The 23,364-nt window shown below is 43.3% G+C and overlaps 3 protein-coding genes and 1 long non-coding RNA gene across 4 annotated transcripts in view; 1 reads left to right on the forward strand and 3 right to left on the reverse strand.

Annotated features, from left to right (window-relative positions):
* The window catches only part of LOC130381355 (uncharacterized), a 202,832-nt gene that overhangs the window by 52,654 nt on the left and 126,814 nt on the right, over positions 1-23,364 (forward strand).
* Positions 3,074-4,802, reverse strand: LOC130381464 (uncharacterized). Its single transcript, XR_008895421.1, has 3 exons — positions 4,611-4,802; positions 4,178-4,366; positions 3,074-4,001 (listed from the first exon to the last, which is right to left on the reverse strand). It is a non-coding gene; the product is annotated as an uncharacterized LOC130381464 (long non-coding RNA).
* Positions 4,982-15,479, reverse strand: LOC130381366 (zinc finger protein 271-like). Its single transcript, XM_056588955.1, is given in 7 exon segments — positions 4,982-10,397; positions 10,671-10,734; positions 11,563-11,846; positions 12,451-12,517; positions 12,794-12,906; positions 13,534-13,667; positions 15,362-15,479. Coding segments are annotated over 7 exon segments (3,096 nt in total). The 5' UTR covers positions 15,382-15,479; the 3' UTR covers positions 4,982-7,983.
* LOC130381472 (zinc finger protein 729-like) overlaps positions 15,552-23,364 on the reverse strand; it is a 34,502-nt gene continuing 26,689 nt past the window's right edge. Inside the window, 3 exon segments of the mRNA XM_056589086.1 lie at positions 15,552-18,832; positions 19,340-19,406; positions 20,363-20,552. Coding sequence (XP_056445061.1) covers positions 17,592-18,832; positions 19,340-19,406; positions 20,363-20,552 — 1,498 coding nt within the window. The 3' untranslated portion in view covers positions 15,552-17,591.

A 23,364-nucleotide genomic window follows, 5' to 3' on the forward strand; every position in this document is an offset into this window, starting at 1 on the left:
AAAAAACATAAGGGGTAACACTGTCGTTTTTTATCAGTCGTCATGAAAAAAAACACAAGCGGTAACACTGTCGTTTTTTATGGTCGTCATGAGAAAAACATAAGGGGTAACACTGTCGTTTTTTATTGGTCGTCACGAAAACAAAAACATATGGGATAACACTGTTGTTTTTCTTTGGTCGTCATGAAACAAAACACAAGGGGTAACACTGTCGTTTTTTATTGGTTGTCAAGAAAAAAAACATAAGGGGTAACACTGTTGTTTTTCTTTGGTCATCATGAAAAAAAACACAAGGGGTAACACTGTTGTTTTTTATTGGTCGTCACGAAAAAAAACATAAGGGGTAACACTGTTGTTTTTCTTTGGTCGTCATGAAAAAAAAAACAAGGGGTAACACTGTTGTTTTTCTTTGGTCGTCATGAAAAAAAACACAAGGGGTAACACTGTTGTTTTTTATTGGTCGTCATGAAAAAGAACACAAGGGGTAACACTGTCGTTTTTTATTGGTCGTCACGAAAAAAAACATAAGGGGTTACACCGATGTTTTTCTTTGGTCGTCATGAAAAAAAACACAAGGGGTAACACTGTCGTTTTTTATTGGTCGTCACGAAAAAAAACATAAGGGGTAACACTGTTGTTTATTATTGGTCGTCATGAAATCAAAACATAGGGGGTAACACTGTCGTTTTTTATTGGTCGTCATGAAAAAAAACATAAGGGGTAACACTGTCGTTTTTTATTGGTCGTCATGAGAAAAAACACAAGGGGTAGCACTGTCGTTTTTTATGGTCGTCATGAGAAAAAACATAAGGGGTAACACTGTCGTTTTTTATTGGGCGTCAAGAAAAAAAACATAATGGGTAACACTGTTGTTTTTCTCTGGTCGTCATGAAAAAAAACACAAGGGGTAACACTGTTGTTTTTTATTGGTCGTCACGAAAAAAAACATAAGGGGTAACACTGTTGTTTTTCTTTGGTCGTCATGAAAAAAAACACAAGGGGTAACACTGTTGTCTTTGTCAAATAAAATATAAGGGGTAACACAGTTGATTTTTATCGGTCGTCATGAAAAAAAACATAAGGGGTAACACTGTTGTTTTTCTTTGGTCGTCATGAAAAAAAAAACAAGGGGTATCACTGTCGTTTTTTATTGGTCGTCACGAAAAAAAACATAAGGGGTAACACTGTTGTTTTTCTTTGGTCGTCATGAAAAAAAAAACAACGGGTAACACTGTAGTTTTTTATTGGTCGTCACGAAAAAATAAGTAAAGGGTAACACTGTTCTTTTTTATTGGTCGTCATGAAAAAAAACTTGTTTTTTATTGGTCGACATGAGAAAAAAACACAAGGGGTAACACTGTTGTTTTTTATTGGTCGTCATGAAAAAGAACACAAGGGGTAACACTGTCGTTTTTTATTGGTCGTCACGACAAAAAACATAAGGGGTTACACCGTTGTTTTTCTTTGGTCGTCATGAAAAAAAACACAAGGGGAAACACTGTCGTTTTTTATTGGTCGTCACGAAAAAAAACATAAGGGGTAACACTGTTGTTTTTTATTGGTCGTCATGAAATCAAAACATAGGGGGTAACACTGTCGTTTTTTATTGGTCGTCATGAAAAAAAACATAAGGGGTAACACTGTCATTTTTTATTGGTCGTCATGAAAAAAAACATAAGGGGTAACACTGTCGTTTTTTATGGTCGTCATGAAAAAAAACATAAGGTGTAACACTGTCGTTTTTTATTTTCCGTCATGAAAAAAAACATAAGGGGCAACACTGTCGTCTTTTATTGGTCGTCATGAAAAAAACCATAAGGTGTAACACTGTCGTTTTTTATTGGTCGTCATGAAAAAAAACATAAGGGGTAACACTGTCGTCTTTTATTGGTCGTCATGAAAAAAAGCATAAGGGGGAACACTGTCGTTTTTTATGGTTGTCATGAAAAAAAACATAAGGGATAACACTGTCGTTTTTTATGGTCGTCATAAAAAAAAACATAAGGGGTAACACTGTTGTTTTTTATTGGTCGTCATGAAAAAAAACACAAGGGGTATCACTGTCGTTTTTCATTGGCCGTCATGAGAAAGAACACAAGGGGTAACACTGTCGTTTTTTATTGGTCGTCATGAATAAAAACATAAGGGGTAACACTGTTGTCTTTGTCAAATAAAACATAAGGGGTAACATTTTCGTTTTTTATTGGTCGTCATGAAAAAAACCTAAGGGGTAACACTGTTGTCTTCGTCAAATAAAATATAATCGTAACACTGTCGTTTTCAAGGGGTAACACTGTCGATATTTAGCAAATAAAACATAGGGGGTAACACTGTCGTTTTCATCAAATGAAACATAAGGGGTAACACTGTTGTTTTTTATTGGTCGTCATGAAAAAAAACATAAGGGGTAACACTGTCGTTTCTAATCAGTCGTCATAAAAAAACCACAAGGGGTAACACTGTCGTTTTTATCAAATGAAACATGAGGGGTAACACTGTCGTTTTTTATTGGCCGTCATGAAAAAACCATAAGGGGTAACACTGTTGTTTTTTATTTGCCGTCATGAAAAAAAACATAAGGGGTAACACTGTCGTTTTTTATTGGCCGTCATGAAAAAAACGTAAGGGAAATAATAGAAATACACACATACATTTGAATGTCATGTATATCCTCTTTATTAATGATTGACTAGTGTTTTGTCATCGCCTCAGTGGTGCAGTGGAGTGAACTCTGCCTAACCCACTGGAGACCGGGGTTCAAGTCCGGTTGATGACATCTGTTGGAAGACTCTTATCTCTATTTCATGCGAATTATAAAGTCAAGTACAACCATTGTGTTTACTTTATTCAGTGTCTTGATGGTGCATTGATAAGTTCGGTGGTTAACACTCTAAGCAGCTCAGGTTCGGGTCCCCGCAAAAACGTCGACCGGGTTACCACTGTGGTTTTTTATTGGTCAACATGGAAAAAACAAGAGGGGTAACTGTCGTTTTTTATTGGTCGTCATGCAAAAAAACATTAGGGGTAACACTGTCGTTTTTTATTTTCCGTCATGAAGAAAAACATAAGGGGTAACACTGTCGTTTTTTATTGTCATCATGAAAAAAAACATAAGGGCTAACAAAAAAAGTCTAAAAGCCTCCTTAAAGTCACTAATCTAAATTCTCTATGTAAACTGCAGATCCTATGAAGGAGCCCATATTTGCCAGCTGCTGCAGACCCATCCTGGGCTGCAGCAGCTGTGTGGAGCAACGGCAGGTTAGCCTCACCTACTGCCCTAGATGCAGAGGTGGGGACTTTTACGGAGGAAACACGCAGCCAGTGGTGGGGCTGGACGAGGCTTTAATTTTTATGTTTTATTCAATTTTAAATTAGTTATTACTATTATTATGTGTTCAAATTTTACGTTAAATTGTTATTTGCCCATTAAGTTGTAGTTCTTTCTGAAAATCGTTCTATTGTCATTAATTGTACGTACTATTTTGTTTGGTTATAAAAGTGCTACACATCTAGATGGAGAAATGTAAAATATTTTTTACAAGCATTCGCAGACACAAGTGGTTTCCTTGCAACAGGTTTTGTTGAAGTCTTTTCTTTGTGAAAACGGCAGATAAACACATACATTATTAACAGCATCATCAAGAAAATGTACGGTCAATCACACGTAACACTTAACAGTATACACAGGCCGTCACACATCCATCAAAACATTTCACACATTCCTCTCAGTGCCATTCAGCAGGCAGAAAAGGGCTTCATGAAATGCACTATGGTCATTGTTGACCACATTGTCAAAGATGAGGGATCAGGGTAGGCCACCGCAAAGTCCCTCCTGTCTTCCTCAGTGTGAAAGGGGTCCACACCAAAGGCTGCCTCCCTGCTGAGAGAGCTTCTAAACCCCTGCTCATATCTGTCAGCAGCAACAGCAGCACTGGGTAGCAGGTCCTCCGATATCTGTGCTGGACATCCTGCTGCAGCGAGTTCATTAGGTATTCCTCTACCTTGTAAAGGAAACATTTTGAGCCAAAGTTAGTTGTTTTTTTTGTACCACATTTCCCATTTCAAGACATTTGAAAATAAAATAAATAATGATTAAGAGAATAGCAAATAAAAATAGGATTTATTAGTAGAAAGTTTTGGGCTGACATGATTCATTCACAATATATTTTTAGCATACCTTGAATCCTATGTGCATTCCATGACTGCACAACCCTGTCTAACCCAATCTGGCTGAGTTGGCACGTAAGGTTAGACACACAGAACTTCACCGTGTTGTCCTGCATGTCTATGGCCGCTTGGTCAGTCAGGTGCACCAGGGCCTGCTTCAGTTATTGACTTCAGGCCAAATCTGCTCCACCCTAAGATTCTGTTGTGAACACAAGATTCAGTTTGAAAAATAAGCAAGTGCGATAATCTGCTAAAAATAAATAGTAACGGAATAGTAACTGCTAAATATGTTGTTCGAAGCTGTGGACAAATGCTGACATATTCAGCTGCTTCAGATTCCATTTGACAAATAAGAAACAAAAAAATTCTGTCCGTTTCCACTGTGGCCATATAATCTGATTTCACCTTTCGTCTCCCTTTTTGGTAGCAATACAAAGACGTACCCTTGAATATGTAGTCTGCAAGTAAGGTGGCCTGCTGAGGTTATACCTGTGCCTGGGAAGGATACCCTGGATGTACAGGCACAGGTAGAACTCCTTCCCATGGTAAACTCTGACTTGGTCCCACATCCCATTGACACTCTGGTACAAATTAGACACATGCATAAGTAGTACAGTGAGTCAAATGCATTACACTGAAATAAATAATATACTTGGAATCATATTTTTAGTTCGATATGAGGAGCCATACAAAACATAATGCTAAGTTTGCTTTGCAAGTATAGTCTAGGACGCACCTGTATACCTCCTAGATAATCAGATTGTTTTTCAAAGGCATGGTGGCACTTGCAACAATTCTGCCGTCAACTGCCACCACATGTGTGACACCGAACATGCCGAGCTTCTCATTTTGATCCATGTGCAGTTTATGGCCCATTTATTCTGCATGGTAGGGAATAGGGTTCAGATTACGAGCACCCTTTAGAAGGAAGAGAAGTATAATTAAAACTCTTTTTGCTCCCGTTTCATGAATATTTACTTTTCACTGTTTACTTACCGGTACTCTAAGTTACTTACATGTCTTCGCAAATCGTGGTATCGGCTGATGACTGTCCTCCCAACTCTGCTTTCCCCAGCATGCACACCAATCGATGACAGGTAACCCGTCATAAATTTTCGATTATGTATATCTATACTTAAATACACACGTATAGGCCTACCTTGTTGATGGAAGAAACCACTGCCATTTCCAAATCAGTGTCGGAAACTTTCTTCTTCGAAGGTTGTGCTCCACACAGAACCTCCTCACCGTCATAACGCAGCACTTCGGGGCACCAGATTGCTTTAGAGCGGTACCGATCTCGTCGTGCGTCTTTCCAGTGTCAAATAGTTCACGGATAAAATCACCATAAGGTTCAAGTGCGGCCATAACTAAGGCTAAATATAATTAGAGACTATTGCTGGTTTAGGTGGTTTGCTATTTTTTCTTCGCTGCGTTCTGCCTTCTGATGTAGCCTATAACTATAAATGTATCTTTTTTTGTTGTTTTTCTGTTTCGGGTTTAAAAAACCGACACACAAAATGCACAAACACAAATAAAATGCAGTTTATTTGTTTATTCCTTTTGCCCTTTTTCCGTTTCAAAACCAAATCAGAAGAACCCAAAAACGACTCTGTTAATTGGTTTTTCTGATTTTGTTTTAAATCGGAATATTCAAAGAACGAACCATACACGGATTATTACATGAACCATGCGCGCAAAATATGCGGGGCTTGCATGATTTCATAATCCCCGCATTTCCGTTGCAAAAAAGTCATATATTTTAGCAGAAAGTGGAAGAATGTTGCGTTTACTGCACACAAGGGCAGCCATTTCCCCCTGTTGCCATGGGAACGTTATGAGGCGACGTAATTACACGACTTGGACGTCATCGAAAAGCTGACGTCCCGCATTTTCATAGTGTAACGGTCGGGATTATTGCCGCCGCCTTGTAGGGGTAACACAGTTCTTAATCTGGAGAGGACAGGATCTAGGTCATGATCTAGGTCCCCCACACCCAATGCCTATAGCTTCAATGTCCAGGTGAGTGGACACGTTGTGCACTGTTTAGCCGTCTAGATCAGCGGTAGCTTACTAAGGTTTGGCTAAACAGGTGAAGCGCCCCTACCCCCAGGTAAGAAATATATCAAATACAAAATAAATACAATAGAAAATGTCTGTCCTTTAACTCTGATGTTTACTCAAAATGAAACATTTTTGAGCATGAAAATAGTTAAAAAGACGCTTGCCAACGTTCAACACAATATACATACATTTGATTGTTCCCATCAACAATAACATATAAACCGGGAAAACATAAATCACATTCCAATCACATTCCAATGCTAAATTACCAGACGTGCATTTAACATTCGAGTCACAATCACAATCCAATATAACACTAGCTATATTATTCTAACACTTATAACACTCAAGAAAGACACTTTTCCTTAAGTCCTGTGCACGGAATGCACAGCGGTGCAATGTCCTTTCCAGTGTAGTGCGTGTGTACGGCCGCATTAGTTCTTTCAGTCGTGTGTGTGTGTGTGTGTGTGTGTGTGTGTGTGTGTGTGTGTGTGTGTGTGTGTGTGTGTGTGTGTGTGTGTGTGTGTGTGTGTGTGTGTGTGTGTGTGTGTGTGTGTGTGTGTGTGTGTGTGTGTGTGTGTGTGTGTGTACCGGCTCGGCGTTAGTTCGTTTCGTCACAGTTCTGTTCGGGCTGAATGATTAGTTTGGGTGCAGGGATTACGATACCGCAGCAGAGACCGCACTTCGGGATGTGCGATGGCTGGCAGGGCAAAGCCCTCCCGAAACGTCCCCAGCTCTCTGGCAGCTCCAGGCAACCACGCAGGACAGCGTCCTCCCTCGTAACAATCACACGGAGGGCCTCTTTTCTCCGTCGCCTCTGTCACGTTAAAATTGTACAGGGGGCGAAAATTGTACCGGCCTACGTCATCAGTTGTTGACAACTTGACAAACAATTACGTAAGGGTTGTCCGTTGCCGGGCAGGTTTCAAAAAACATTCGGCTCATGTTTCCCAAGACAAAATAACATAATACAGATAGCGGATCGCTAGATAAAACTCGAATTTAGCTAGTAAACTAATTAGCAGAGAGCCGTAAAAGCACTTTCTACCCATTTCAGTGGAGGAATTGGACTCCTCAATCACGCAATGTTATACTTAAAAGGAACAAGTAAGTTCCATATTAATTAAGTCTTTTGGCATGTAGTATATAAAAAATATATATACAACGGTCCCAAACTGCATTTGATATACACCTTGAGACTCCGGTCAAACACTATAGGACATTGATCATGATATGCCTCAATATCAGAATAACAACCATGGGTCAAATAGCAATGGCTAGTGGAATGAAAATGAAAGCAGCTTGTCCAGGCCCTGCAAGTCAGGATGTAGGCTATGAATCGGAATACATTTTTAGCTAGTTGGCATCCCAGAAACCAATTCTATATTTTCTTGGGGAGGACCCCCGTCCATTACTGCACCCCACCCACGAATTGGATCACCAGCCGCCGCTGCAAACAGAGAGTGAAGGGGGACAAATGCTAGGAATCTTCTGACTTTGTCCTGTTAGAATAATGCTGCATTCTAGAGGGAGGACCGGCCTAAACTGAGCATCACTGAGATCTAGACATTTAACCAGGGACCTTTTAAAATGGATCATCTTCAATCATCTTTGTCCTAGAAATAAGTTATTCAACACAGACATCAATTATTAATAAAAACAGAAAGCAAATCAAAATTGGAAAGCATTTAAACGTAATGAAAAGAAAAACAAAAAGCAGTAATTTCAACCAATACAGGACAGAGGTCTCAATCAAAGAGTCCAGTTAACCCGTGTCAAAGTGTGCTTGAGCATGTGCACTCGCAAAGTGCTTGGGTCGCTGTAGCTGGCGTTGCACTGCAGACACACGCAGGGCTTCTCCCCGGTGTGAGTCCTCATGTGGATCGTCAGGGCGGAGCTTTGAATGAAACACTTCGTGCATTGGTCACAGCTGTAGGGCTTCTCCCCGGTGTGAGTCCTCATGTGGATCGTCAGGGCGGAACCCTGACTGAAGCACTTCGGGCATTGGTCACACTTGTAGGGCTTCTCCCCCGAGTGAGTTCTCATGTGGCTATTCAGGTAGTCTTTCTGACAGCAAGACTTCGTGCATAGGTCACAGCTGTAGGGCTTCTCCCCGGAGTGAGTCCTCATGTGGATCTTCAGCTGGCTTGTCCGACTGAAGCCCTTCGTTCATTGGTCACACTTGTAGGGCTTCTCCCCAGAGTGAGTCCTCATGTGGATCTTCAGGTGGCTTGTCCGACTGAAGCACTTCTTGCATTTGTCACACCTGTAGGGCTTCTCCCCAGAGTGAGTCATTATGTGTTTATTCAGGTTGCCTTTGTGACTGAAGCGCTTCATGCAATGGTCACACTTGTAGGGCTTCTCGCCGGAGTGAATCATCATGTGGAATTTCAGGAGGCCTTTCTGACTGAAGCGCATCTTGCATTGGTCACACTTGTAGGGCTTCTCCCCGGAGTGAGTCCTCATGTGGTTCTTCAGGATGTATTTCTGACTGAAGCGCATCGTGCATTGGTCACACTTGTAGGGCTTCTCGCCGGAGTGATTCATCATGTGGATATTCAGCTGGCCTTTCCGACTGAAGCACTTCGTGCATTGGTCACACCTGTAGGGCTTCTCCCCGGAGTGAGTCCTCATGTGGTTCTTCAGGATGTATTTCTGACTGAAGCGCATCGTGCATTGGTCACACTTGTAGGGCTTCTCGCCGGAGTGAGTTCTCATGTGGCTATTCAGGTAGTCTTTCTGACAGAAAGACTTCGTGCATTGGTCACAGCTGTAGGGCTTCTCCCCAGAGTGAGTCCTCAGGTGGATCTTCAGCTGGCTTGTCCGACTGAAGCACTTCGTGCATTGGTCACACTTGTAGGGCTTCTCCCCAGAGTGAGTCCTCATGTGGCGCTTCAGGTGGTTTTTCAGACTGAAGCACTTCGGGCATTGGTCACACCTGTAGGACTTCTCGCCGGTGTGAGTCCTCAGGTGGTTCTTCAGGTTGCAGCCATGGCTGAAGCGCTTCGTGCATTGGTCACACTTGTAGGGCTTCTCGCCGTAGTGAGTTCTCATGTGGCTATTCAGCTGGCTTGTCCGACTGAAGCCCTTCGTGCATTGGTCACACTTGTAGGGCTTCTCCCCAGAGTGAGTCCTCATGTGGATCTTCAGGTGGCTTGTCCGACTGAAGCACTTCTTGCATTGGTCACACCTGTAGGGCTTCTCCCCAGAGTGAGTCATTACGTGTTTATTCAGGTTGCCTTTGTGACTGAAGCGCTTAATGCAATGGTCACACTTGTAGGGCTTCTCGCCGGAGTGAATCATCATGTGGAATTTCAGGAGGCCTTTCTGACTGAAGCGCATCTTGCATTGGTCACACTTGTAGGGCTTCTCCCCGGAGTGAGTCCTCATGTGGTTCTTCAGGATGTATTTCTGACTGAAGCGCATCGTGCATTGGTCACACTTGTAGGGCTTCTCGCCGGAGTGATTCATCATGTGGATATTCAGCTGGACTTTCCGACTGAAGCACTTCGTGCATTGGTCGCACTTGTAGGGCTTCTCGCCGGAGTGAGTTCTCATGTGGATCTTCAGGTTGGAGCTATAACTGAAGCGCTTCGTGCATTGGTCACACCTGTAGGGCTTCTCCCCGGAGTGAGTCCTCATGTGGATATTCAGGTGGTCAGTCCGACTGAAGCGCTTTGTGCATTGGTCACACTTGTAGGGCTTCTCGCCGGAGTGAGTTCTCATGTGGATCTTCAGGTGGGAGCTATAACTGAAGCGCTTCGTGCATTGGTCACACCTGTAGGACTTCTCGCCGGAGTGAGTCCTCATGTGGACGATCATATTGGCATTGTTGGGAATAACCGTGCCACCCAGGACACCGGGCCGGCCCTTGCGGCCACCATGATGCCCAGTCAGCTCCTCAAGGCGCACCAGCCTCACGCTGCAGTTCAGGCTCTTGGCCACGCTGTGGTCAGCGGACAGCGAGCTCAAGGCCTCCAGTTCTGACGCGGCAAAGAGGGTGTCCTGGCCGTCCACCGCCAGTGGGCCCTCCCCTTGTCCGTAAACGCTCAGGATGCGCAGCTCCCCGCTGTGACTTGACATGTGGGAGGAGCCAGGGGCGTCCACACGCAGACTCTCCGAGGTGGCGCCGCGCTGCGTGCTGCAGTCTCTGATGTCATTGTCTTCTTCAGAGAGGAAAACAGAGAAAGAGAGAAAGTGATGTTTTTAATTAATCGTTTTCACAAAAGGTATACAGTTTGTACTTTGTACACACTTGTGTATAGGAAGAATTATATTTTGACATTCTTTCTAACTTCTATTTGTTGATTATGCATTTTCCTTGTCGCCCTTTGGATGGTTAAGGGTTAAAGGCTCCTGCTGAGAAGGCAGATTCGAGTACATTCTCAGTTTATAAAGGTTGTTTTCTTGCATAGATAGATGCAATGTGTATTACTAACCTACGGCGGGCATGCCTCCACCAATATCCTCTTCAACCTTGATTGAAATGGTGTCTGGGGTCTGCTGCTTTCCACATAAAAAAGGAAACACACACAAGACATATTCTTTCATTTTCACAGAATAGTTGTTAATCCCCACTAACGACAGATTAGGCATTTTTACCCTGCCAGCTGATAAAATCCCTGTTCGTCTCGGAGCTGGCTTTCTTGGTTCACTGGAGAAGCCGGGGCTACACACTGGGGGACTTTACAATGAATTGCAAAAAAATAAATGCATAATTTTTTTGATTCAAGACCCTCGCATGCAAGAATGAGTTCACATCTGAGTGTAGGCTAAAACGCGATTAACTATTTACAAGTGCAATAATCCCAACATATTCTTTATTTTGCTAACCACTTTGCTGACGAAGCATTGTAAGGAACGTTTTTCTGGTACTTTCTCTTAGATCGACCATTTTTCGTCTTCTTTAAATGCTCACCATCTCTCCCATGATGGTCAGCAGCTTGCGGATTTCACCATCTCTCCAGTTACAACTATTCATGTTGATATCGCTGCATCGTCTCTTTTGTAGAGACAATGCAGCAACACCTCTACCCAAGCCTCGCCCCTAGAACCGCAAAGCTGTCTTATCGCATTTACATCAACATGAAACCGCCAATATGTGTAGGGTCAGAGAGGGTTAATAGGGGTGCGAAATAAAGCCTGTAAATTACCTCTGTCAGTGTAAACGTGCGGATCACACAGGGGAGAAGTTGGGCATAAGACGGGCATATTTGGGAGTGTAAAAACGTTTACTGAATCATAAAGGTGTATGCTTTCTAAAGGTGTGTGCTGGAGTTGAAACAGAGGAAGCCTCTCTTTTGGATGCTGAATAAGAAGATGATTTCCAACCTGCACACTCAGCTCCTCGCGGCAGACCAGCCGCTCGCCGCGCTCCAGGCTCTTGGCCACGCTGTGGTCTGCAGACAGCGAGTTCAGGGCCTCCACTTCTGACGCGGTGAAGAGGGTGTCATGGCCGTCCGTCGCCAAAGGGCCCTCCCCTTTTCCGTAGACGCTCAGAATCTTCAGTTCCTCGCTGTGGATGGACATGTGGGGGGAGCCAGGGGCGTCCTCACCCTGAATCTCTGAGGTGGCGTTGCGCTCAGTGCTACGGTCTCCAAAGGCATCGCAGTCTTCTGCAGAGGGAGAAAAAAAGGAAAAATCATTTGTTTTGATACATTATTTGCATAAAGGGAGGCATTGTGTATTTGTACACGTGAGAGAAACTCTTTAAATGTATGCAACATTGACACAGAGGGTTTAAAATGGGCACTGCTGACAAAGATTCACAGTTTTGGAGAGGGACGTCTCCTCCAGCCCCCTCCCCCCTAGACTCAAAGCTCAAGTGGTTGGCCAGGTTAAGGACACTCAACGAACACCAGCGCAAAGTAACCTGAGCACAACATGACATGCGAGGCAAGCACAATAATTCTATTCTGACACTGAAATGCAACAATGTGTCCTTCCCTCTAACCTGATCAGCTAACATTGATGCATTATGAATTCATTGATGTTTGAGAATGATAAACCAGCTCATGTGGCATTTGTCTTGAAACCCTTCTGGGCTCTTGACTGATTCCATCTTTGAAATGCTACTCCCAAGTTTGACTCGTGTTTTAACAGGGCGCTGGTCATGATGCTTTTCAAAAGAGGACCAGGCTTTTTAGCGCAGGGAGAATCGAATACATTCTCAGTTAATCCAGGTTGTTTTCTTGCATAGATGCAATGTGTATTACTAACCTACGGCGGGCATGCCTCCACCAATATCCTCTTCAACCTTGATTGAAATGGTGCCTGGGGTCTGCAGCTTTCCACATAAAGAAGGAAACACACACAAGACATATTCTTTCATTTTCACAGAATAGTTGTCAATCCCCACTACCGACCAATTAGGCGTTTTTACACTGCCAAGCGTGTTCGGTCGCGGCTTGGCACGCCCTGCAATTTCCATGTCTTGCCTGGGTATTTTTTTTTTTTATCCAAGACCATCGCATGCAAGAATGAGTTCAAATCTGAGTGTAGGCTAAACACGATTAACTATTTACAAGTGCAAAAATGCAAACATATTCTTTATTTTGCTAACCACCAGTTCCTCGCTGTGACTGGACATGTGGGAGGAGCCAGGGGCGACCACACCCAGAATCTCTGAGGTGGCGCCACGCTGAGTGCTACGGTCTCCAAAGGCATCGCAGTCTACTGTAGAGGGAGAAAAAAAGGTAAAAAAGTAATTGTTTTGATACATTATTTGCATAAAGGGGGGCATTGTGCATCTGTACAAGTTAAAGAAACTCTTTAAATGTACGCAACATTGACACAGAGGGTTTAAAATGTGTACTGCTGACAAAGATTCACAGTTTTGGAGAGGGACGTCTCCTCCAGCACCCTCCTCCCTAGACTCAAAGCTCAAGTGGTTGGCCAGGTTAAGGACACTCAACGAACACCAGCGCAAAGTGATCTGAGCACAACATGACAAGCGAGGCAAGCACAATAATTCTATTTTGACACTAAAAGGCAACAACGTCTCCTTCCCTCTAAGCTGTTCAGCTAACATTCATACATGATGAATTCAGTGATATTTGAGAATGATAAACCAGCTCATGTGGCATTTGTCTTGAAACCCTTCTGGGCTCTTGACTGATTCCATCTATGAAATGCAACTCCCAAGTTTGACTCGTGTTTTAGCAGGGCGCTGGTCATGATGCTTTTCCAAAGAGGACCAGGCTTTTTAGCGCAGATAGAATCTAGCATCAGCCTAGAATCTATGCTTCCAAGAATCGATTACATCAAAGAACAAAAATACTCAATGAGGAAAGTACACAGTACCTTCACTTTTAAAATGTGGCTGCAAAGTCTTTAAGGATAGCCGTGTGCCTACAAATACGCGTTTCCAGGTGCTCTGTCTTGCAGGCAACATCCCTTGAGAGAAGCTGCTGAATGTAAGCACTTGATGAGCTGGCCTGCGTAGAGACAACAAAGAAAAATCAGTACTCAATTAATTACGTTGTATATAGTCCAGCAGCAAGTTGTAAGAAGATATAAGATAAGCATGTTTAGTGAATTACATTAGCCTAATACTTAAAATTAGTTATATGAAATGATATTACATCCAGAGGTGGGTAGGAACGCGTTACATTTACTCCGTTACAAATACTTGAGTAACTTTCTGGATAAATTGTAATTTTAGGAGTAGTTTTATTGCAACATACTTCGACTTTTACTTGAGTAAATATTTGAAGAAAGAACGGTACTTTTACGCCGTTCCATTTGGCTACGTGACGGTCGTTACTTTGTTTTTTTTAGATATTTTCTTTTATTACATGCAAGATCTATTTCTATCACGTGAATATTCCTTAGCCCAAGTGAAGGAGTTCAAGTACCTCGGGGTCTTGTTCGCGAGTGAGGAGACTATGGAGCGTGAGATTGGCCGGAGAATCGGAGCAGCGGGGGCGGTATTGCGTTCGCTTTACCGCACCGTTGTTACGAAAAGAGAGCTGAGCCGCAAGGCAAAGCTCTCGATCTACCGGTCGATCTTCGTTCCTATCCTCACCTATGGTCATGCGGGTTGGGTGATGAACGAAAGGACGAGATCGCGGGTACAAGCGGCAATTGAATAACGCCTGCACGCGCGCGCACACACACACACACACACACACACACACAATCGGGAGAGTTGGGAGAATTCCCCGTGGCCCGTTAACGTTTCGGGGGGCACCGGGTCAACGTCGCAACCAATTCGCTTTTGTCTAGAGTGGAGTAACTGAGCGCCCCCTCCCGAAGTGGCACAGCCCAGGTCGGCCTTGAACTGCGATTGGTCAGAAAGACGTAACAGCTAATGACAACATTGAACTCATGCAGGCTCGAACAGAGTGAGTGACACACACACATTACTTGAGTAATTATAATCTTAAAGTAACAGTACTTTTACTTGAGTACATTTTTTAGCTACTCTGCCCACCACTGATCACATCATTGATTTGTTTACATATTTTAAAGTTCATCTCATCAACTCAATACCATGACATAAAGCTCTGCAGAAATCTGCTAATAACCATTTGATTTGAATCAGGTGTGAACGGAAAAACATTCCTATAATAGTGCGTTCCAGGTACACTTTTTTGCCCGTAAATAACCAGCTATAACTGGGAGTACAAGAGGGTAGAAGGTTGCGAAAACACGGGTTCCCAGGAACGCACCATATGTATTTAGGATGAGTTTAACAGGTCAATCTCCTCATCAGTAAAACGCTAGAACTACTGCGGTCCAGTGGCCGGTAGAATACAGTTGTATTCGTTTGTTGTATGGTGAGCAGACATTGTAAAACACTGCATTCCCTTGGTATCCAAGCAGTAGAGATCAGTGCCTGTAGCCCCTTTGTTGAATTGTGCCCATTCTCGTGTGATGCCCCTTGCTTGCTGAGGTGCACACTCGAGTTACAGTGCTTGTATTTATAGTTATGAAAGGGCGGCCATGTATTAGTCCGCTGTCCTTTAATAGGTCCATGGTATTTACACACATAACTGATGCTATCTACCGTTACATTAGCGACACTAACTTGGCTGTTAGCTGTAGCGCTAATGCTAAAGCAACATTATAATGCTAACAAGGTAACCATATACACTACAACACAATGATATGGCGTTAGTTAACTTACTTTTTAGAGGTTTTGTACATCCAAACACTGAGCAACTGCGATCATTCGCTCGTTTGCAAGCCACGGTGTCTCTCAAGCAAAGAACTATGTGAGAACACGTTCTTAACTCGTTTTCTCATGGACGGTCGGGACAAATAATGTGGGCGGGCAAAATAAGAGGAAGGGGAGGTAACCTTTCCAGGTAATTTCCTTTTTTTTTTATTAAACATGGTTGAAAATAATACAAACAGAATAAATGCAAGAAAAAATCCTAAGCAATAAATAATGAAGGTCAAATGATACCGTTTTTTCTAATTATGATGATGATGATGATGATGTTCAGCTCGTTTGTTAAAAGAAATCAAAGCTTTTGGACCAAACAATAACACAATATTTGAACAGATTAACCGAAATCATCAAACAAGAAAAGAAAAACAGAAATTCCCTGCAGCAGCTCATAACAATTCATTATTTTTTTCTGAAGATTCTTTTTAGTTTTGATATAGTGGTACATTTTAAGCCTTTTGCATTGGTTCAAAGTTTCCCTCTGGCTTAGGAACTTTCCACACACACACACACACACACACACACACACACACACACACCAAAATAATTAGTAAACAGAAAAAGAAGAGACTCGACACAAACCCAACCCCTGTACATGACCGTACGACATAAGGAACGATAAATCATGGTAGGTTTGTTATCCTACCAAGAGTATTAAAGAAACACTTGACACTACACTGTGTCTTGTGTTTCAACTCATTGTAGTAATTTGGAGCTGATTGGACAATTCAGCCAATGAATCAAATAGGCTACCTCCCTCAACAGCATTCGTGCATTGCGCAACATAACTATAACCAGAGAAGTGACAGATAGTTAACTAGCAGAGAGTTGTAAAGGCACTTTCTACCCATTTCAGTGGAGGAATTGGACTCTTCATGCAATGTCATGCTTAAAAGGAACGAGTAAATTACATATTAAGTCTTTTGGTATGTAGCATATAAAAAATATATAATACAACGGTCCCAAAGTGCATTTGAAATGCACCTTGAGACTCCGGTAAAACCCTATAGGACATTGATCATGATATGCCTCAATATCAGAATAACAACCATGGGTCAAATAGCAATGGCTAGTGGAATGAAAGTGAAAGCAGTGTAAGCTTGTCCAGGCCCTGCAAGTCAGGATGTAGGCAATGAATCAGAATACATTTTTAGCTAGTGGGCATCCCAGAAACCAATTCTATATTTTCTTGGGGAGGACCCCCGTCCAATACTGCACCCCACCCACGAATTGGATCACCAGCCGCCGCTGCAAACAGGGAGTGAAGGGGGACCAATGCTAGGAATCTTCTGACTTTGTCCCGTTAGAATAATGCTGCATTCTAGAGGAAGGACTGGCCTAAACTGAGCATCACTGAGATCAAGACATTTAACCTGGGACCTTTTAAAATGGATCATCTTCAACCATTATCGCCTATTATGATACAATCCATCCAAGGTAGTTAGCATTAAGCGCACAGAATGGAAAGGTCAGTGGAATGAACACAATCATGTATAATGTGGGGTTCAATCGCAGTCTATTTCACAAGTGAACTTTGCAGGCTTTTTGTAATAACAAAGATAACGGTAATGACAATGTTGTGGCAATGTCAAGCATAACTTTAATATACAAATTATATGAACCCAGTTTGAATAATTTGTAAATTTCAATGAATTTCTATGCATTCTCCATGGACCTAGAGATACCTCCCGCCCTCTCTCATAGAAAGGTGTTAAGATAGTTTGCATTTGCAAGTGTGGGCACCAAGTTTGATACTGAGGCCAATCCAGACTTCTTTGTTGTGTAGATTCCTTTAACCGTCTTGCAGCCATGTCCACTTCACCCATATTGTGAATTGCAATTTAACTTGGTCTCTCCTCTGGCCAATCCTAAACTCCACGAAGGCCCCTCCCCCTGACCTTTGTTTCCTTTGTATTTACCCACAATGTCAACGTTTCCTATAAGAATCATGTACACCCATCGTCTCATTGACTGTATGCTTGGTAACTTCGCTGCCTGTATCTTCCCCTGAACAAACTACATTGAATCAAATATTTCGCTGTCAGAAGTGTCCTAGAAATAAGTTATTCAACACGGACATCAATTAATAAAAACAGAAAGTGAATCGAAGGTACGAAGCGTTTAATCGTGATGAAAAGAAAAACAAAAAGCAGTAATTTCAACCAATACCAAACAGAGGTCTCAATCAAAGCATCCCGTTACCCCGTATCAAAGTGTGCTTGAGCATGTGCACTCGCACAGTGCGTGGGTCGCTGTAGCTGGCGTTGCACTGTAGACACACGTAGGGCTTCTCCCCAGAGTGAGTCCTCATGTGGATCTTCAGGTGGCTTGTCTGACTGAAGCGCTTCGTGCATTGGTCACACTTGTAGGGCTTCTCCTCGGAGTGAGTCCTCATGTGGATCTTCAGGTGGCTTGTCTGACTGAAGCGCTTCGTGCATTGGTCACACTTGTAGGGCTTCTCCCCGGAGTGACTCCTCAAGTGTTTATTCAGGGTGCCTTTCTCACTGAAGCACTTCGTGCATTGGTCACACTTGTAGGGCTTCTCCCCGGAGTGACTCCTCATGTGTTTATTCAGGGTGCCTTTCTCACTGAAGCACTTCGTGCATTGGTCACACCTGTAGGGCTTCTCCCCAGAGTGACTCCTCATGTGTTTATTCAGGTTGCCTTTCTCACTGAAGCACTTCGTGCATTGGTCACACCTGTAGGGCTTCTCCCCAGAGTGAGTCCTCAGGTGGATCTTCAGGTGGCTTGTCTGACTGAAGCGCTTCGTGCATTGGTCACACTTGTAGGGCTTCTCCCTAGAGTGAGTCCTCATGTGGGTCTTCAGCTGGCTTTTCTGACTGAAGCACTTCTTGCATTGGTCACACCTGTAGGGCTTCTCCCCAGAGTGAGTCCTCAGGTGGATCTTCAGGTTGCCGCCTTGACTGAAGCGCTTCATGTATTGGTCACACCTGTAGGGCTTCTCCCCAGAGTGATAAATCATGTGTCTATTCAGGTGGCCTTTCAGACTGAAGCGCTTTGTGCATTGGTCACACTTGTAGGGCTTCTCCCCAGAGTGAGTCCTCATGTGGACGATCATATTGGCCTTGTGTGGAATAACCTTTCCACACAAGACACCGGGCCGGCCCTTGCGGCCGCCCTGATGCCCAGTCAGCTCCTCAAGGCGGACGAGCCTCACGCTGCAGTTCAGGCTCTTGGCCACGCTGTGGTCAGCGGACAGCAAGCTCAAGGCCTCCAGTTCTGACGCGACAAAGAGGGTGTCATGGCCGTCCACCGCCAGAGGGCCCTCCTCTTGTCCGTAGACGCTCAGGATGCGCAGCTCCCCGCTGTGACTTGACATGTGGGAGGAGCCAGGGGCGTCCACACAAAGACTCTCCGAGGTGGCGCCGCGCTGCGTGCTGCAGTCTCTGATGTCATTGACGTCTTCTTCAGAGAGGAAACAAAAGAGAGAAAGTAATGGTATTAATTAATTATTTGCACAAAGGGATACAGCCATGTACTTTTACACACTGGTGTATTGGAAGAAGTATATTTTGACACTTTCTTTCGAACGTATTTTTGTTTATTATGCATTTTCCTTGTTCCCCTTGGGGAGGTCAAGGGTCAAAGGCGTCAGCTGAGAAGGCACCACTACGTCTCCGCCTTTTAAGGATGTGGGGAGGTCATCAAGACACAACCCAGGTCATCTGTCGTTTCTGATCACCTGCTTTACCAATACTGTAGTTATACTGGGAATCAGAGCGGATTCAGCATTCCTGACATCTGTCATGAAGAAGATGTAAATCATTCTACTATAGACTGTATAGTAGTCCTTGTGTTTCAGCAGGGTGACGGTCATGATGCTTTTCAAAAGAGGACCAGCGCAGTTAGAATCGAGTACATTCTCAGTTGGTAGGTCAGTTTGCTTGCATGGATGCAATGTGTATTACTAACCTACGGCGGGCATGCCTCCACCAATATCCTCTTCAACCTTGATTGAAATGGTGTCTGGGGTCTCCGGCTTTCCACATAAAGAAGGAAACACATTTTAATTTCCTTTCATTTGCACAGAATAGTTGTTAATCCCCAATTATGATAGACTGGGTACCCCCAACCTGTTCTGACGGCGATTTGAATTCGCCCTTCATAAGGGTCTGGAGAAGAGCAATTCTTATCTTTCTGCTTCCGATACGTTTTTGGAGAAGCTGAGACTGTTTTTTGAGACCAAAATTGTACCGGGGGCGAAACTTGTACCGCCTACGTAATCTGTTTTCGAAATTTCAAAACCTGCCTGGCAACGGACGAACGATGACGTGGGAAGGTTCATGAATATTCCCAAACCTTCGCGCTCATTCATTGAGCGTCGCAAGACGAAATAACATTAAGCAGATAACACTTATTTTACAAATGACATTTATTAGCGTTGCTAACTTTATAAATGCATTGTATTTAATTGTTTAATGGCATTTAGCTAGTAAACTGAGTGTATTAACACAAGCTAGCTAGACTATGATACACTTTAAAACACTCGGTTTACTCGCTAAATTCAATACAATACAAATATAAAGTAAAAAAAAGTGTTTGTATTATGTTATTTCTTCTTTGGCAACATGAGCGCGAAGCAACGGACAATCGTGTCGAACGGTACAATTTTCACCCCGGTACAATTTTGGTGCGACAGCGCCAATCAACAAGTTGGCTTCTCCCCCTGGCAGCCTATTGGCTGGATTAACCCAATGACGACAGGGAAGCGACGGCAAGCAGATATTGGCGTACAGAGTCAGTTGAACAAGTTGATCAAGCCTCTTGTGCTGAAGAAAATGACAGCAGCTTCCCTAGACCAACGAGTCTGGAAATAGCCAGGCTACACGTACGACTCATTAAATCATAGAGGTGTGAGCTTTCTAAGGGTGTGTGCTGGAGTTGTAACAGAGGAAGCCTCTCTTTTGGATGCTGAATAAGAAGATGATTTCCAACCTGCACACTCAGCTCCTCGTGGCAGACCAGCCGCTCGCCGCGCTCCAGGCTCTTGGCCGCGCTGTGGTCCGCAGACAGCGAGTTCAGGGCCTCCACTTCTGACGCGGTGAAGAGGGTGTCATGGCCGTCCATCGCCAGAGGGCCCTCCCCTTTACCGTAGACACTCAGAATTTTCAGTTCCTCGCTGTGACTGGACATGTGGGAGGAGCCAGGGGCGTCCACACCCAGACTCTCTGAGGTGGCGTTGTGATTAGTGCTACGGTCTCCAAAGGCATCGCGGTCTTCTGCAGAGGGAGAAGAAAAAGGTAAAAAAGTAATTGTTTTGATACATTATTTGCATAAAGGGAGGCATTGTGTATTTGTACACGTGAAAGAAACTTTTTAAATGTATGCAACATTGACACAGAGGGTTTAAAATGGGCACTGCTGACAAAGATTCACAATTTTGGAGAGGGACGTCTCCTCCAGCACCCTCCTCCCTAGACTCAAAGCTCAAGTGGTTGGCCAGGTTAAGGACACTCAACGAACACCAGCGCAAAGTGATCTGAGCACAACATGACAAGCGAGGCAAGCACAATAATTCTATTTGGACACTAAAAGGCAACAACGTCTCCTTCCCTCTAAGCTGATCAGCCAACATTCATGCATTATGAATTCATTGATGTTTGAGAATGATAAACCAGCTCATGTGGCATCTGTCTTGAAACCCTTCTGGGCTCTTGACTGATTCCATCTTTGAAATGCAACTCCGAAGTTTGACTCGTGTTTTAGCAGGGTGCTGGTCATGATGCTTTTCCAAAGGACCAGGCTTTTTAGCGCAGGTAGAATCAAGTACATTCTCAGTTGATCAAGGTTGTTTTCTTGAATAGATGCAATGTGTATTCAGGGGTTGACACTAACAGTTGCCCGCTTGCCCGGTGCAAGTAAAAAAAATGTTTGGGCAAGTTGAGATTTTTTCTGGTTGCCCGAACGGGCAAGTGGATTTTGGGTGGATGTTAATACAAAAGCTATTTATTCAAATGTTTTTAGAAACTGCAGAACAACCTTTTGTTCCTCAAAACCACACAAAATAGAAGTATTTGCAATTGATCAGTGCGCTGTCTTCTCTTCTCTCGGAAAGCGAGTTAACAGACACGCATCGCTTCAGTGCGAATATAGCCCCGCCTTCTGTCACTCACTCGCAGTGCGGTCTCTGGCAGTGATTCGCTACAGGTTAGCCAACAACACAGCTAGCATCTCAAGTGCAGCACCTCCGCGAACGGTTTAGGTAGAAGTTAAATGGAGTAGTGATGGAGGAGTGCAGTTTGGAAGTACTTTGGATTGAGGCAAATTATCAAGGAAAGTCAAGAACACGGTTTTGGGTTTCATAACTGTGCACATGCACACAGCAATAGCGATCTTTTTCACGAAATTGGACCCTCACATATACTGTATATATTACATGAAAGCTGAGCCTCCACTTATTCCAACAGTCCAAACCATATCATTCTGTGACTAAACTCGCAAATAACAACTTAAGAAGAAACGTCCCCTTTTCTTTTAACAACCAAAAATGAAGTATTACCTTTGTGATTTTTGTCCACAAAGTTGATTCTGATCGACTAAAACCACCAGATTATCCAGTATCTGGGCCAAATTTTGCAACTTAACATGGTGTTTTCAATCAATGAATAAGAGGATTCTTAGGAAATAGGTAAATTGCCTTCAATAAGAAAACATATTCTTCAGCGCAATCTAGTGGCCATATATTTATTTGCAAGTGTTTGGCTTGGTGCATTCGATTGCCCTGAACTTTAAATAGAGGTGTCAAGTGTCAAAATTGTAAGATATCTACCTTTATTTGTGACTCATAGTAAGACGGCGCTCCCAACTGATAACGACCAACTGATACTGATAATTATTTCAGGTGGAAATGTTATCTTCCACTTATGCTGTGTTCCATGGCTTTATTCACTTTAACCAAGTATTATCCCCATTGAATATTTCACTTGCACAACAATCTTTCTTTTGGCCCAAAGATGACATTATCGCCCTTGCAGTTGTGGAGATATAATGCATTTACTTTGTGTATGTTCTTTCCTGAAAATGACTTTTCCCCTGATATAAAAAATGGTATAGAATATCGATCTTTTTCCAGGAATAGTGTTGAAGTTCGAAAATCCAGTATCGTGACTGACAACCCTACTAGAAACGCGATTGTGATTATTCAGTTAGAGCTACAAGAAACTTGAAAGTTAAAAAGACATATCTTTGCTACTACCTCTGACATTTAGTTATGTACATTTGCATAAAATCATGCAGGTCTACATATAACTTGGCGATAGCTTTAATAGGTTGGAACGGTGGACTGAAATAACTTCATGGCACGATGTGACCACTCGATAAATAAGTAAACAAAGAGAAGTTTGTTATTTTTTAAACACATGTGTGGAAGCTAACATTCAGCTTCAGTCTGAGCTAGGATGATTTTTCTGAGCCCCACCAAAACCAGGCCGGGTGCCTGGCATTGGGGGGGCCCGTTCACGATTCTGATTATAATTTGGGCAAGTGAACATTACATTCGGGCAAGTTGAACCTGACCTGTACTGGCCCGATGGGCAAGTGCTTTGAAACCTTAGTGTCAACCCCTGTGTATTACTAACCTACGGCGGGCAAGCCTCCACCAATATCCTCTTCAACCTTGATTGAAATGGTGTCTGGGGTCTGCTGCTTTCCACATAAAGAAGGAAACACACACAAGACATATTCTTTCATTTTCACAGAATAGATGTCGATCCCCACTAACGACAGATTAGTTGGGCATAATTGGCAGAGTAAAAACATCTACTGAATCATAAAGGTGTGTGCTTTCTATGGGTTTGTTTTAGAGTTGTGACAGAGGAAGCCTCTCTTTTGGATGGTGAATAAGAAGATGATTTCCAACCTGCACACTCAGCTCCTCGTGGCAGACCAGCCGCTCGCCGCGCTCCAGGCTCTTGGCCACGCTGTGGTCCGCAGACAGC

The sequence above is a fragment of the Gadus chalcogrammus genome, chromosome 4 (assembly GCF_026213295.1).
Source record: "Gadus chalcogrammus isolate NIFS_2021 chromosome 4, NIFS_Gcha_1.0, whole genome shotgun sequence".
In the NCBI taxonomy this organism is placed as follows: Eukaryota; Metazoa; Chordata; class Actinopteri; order Gadiformes; family Gadidae; genus Gadus; species Gadus chalcogrammus.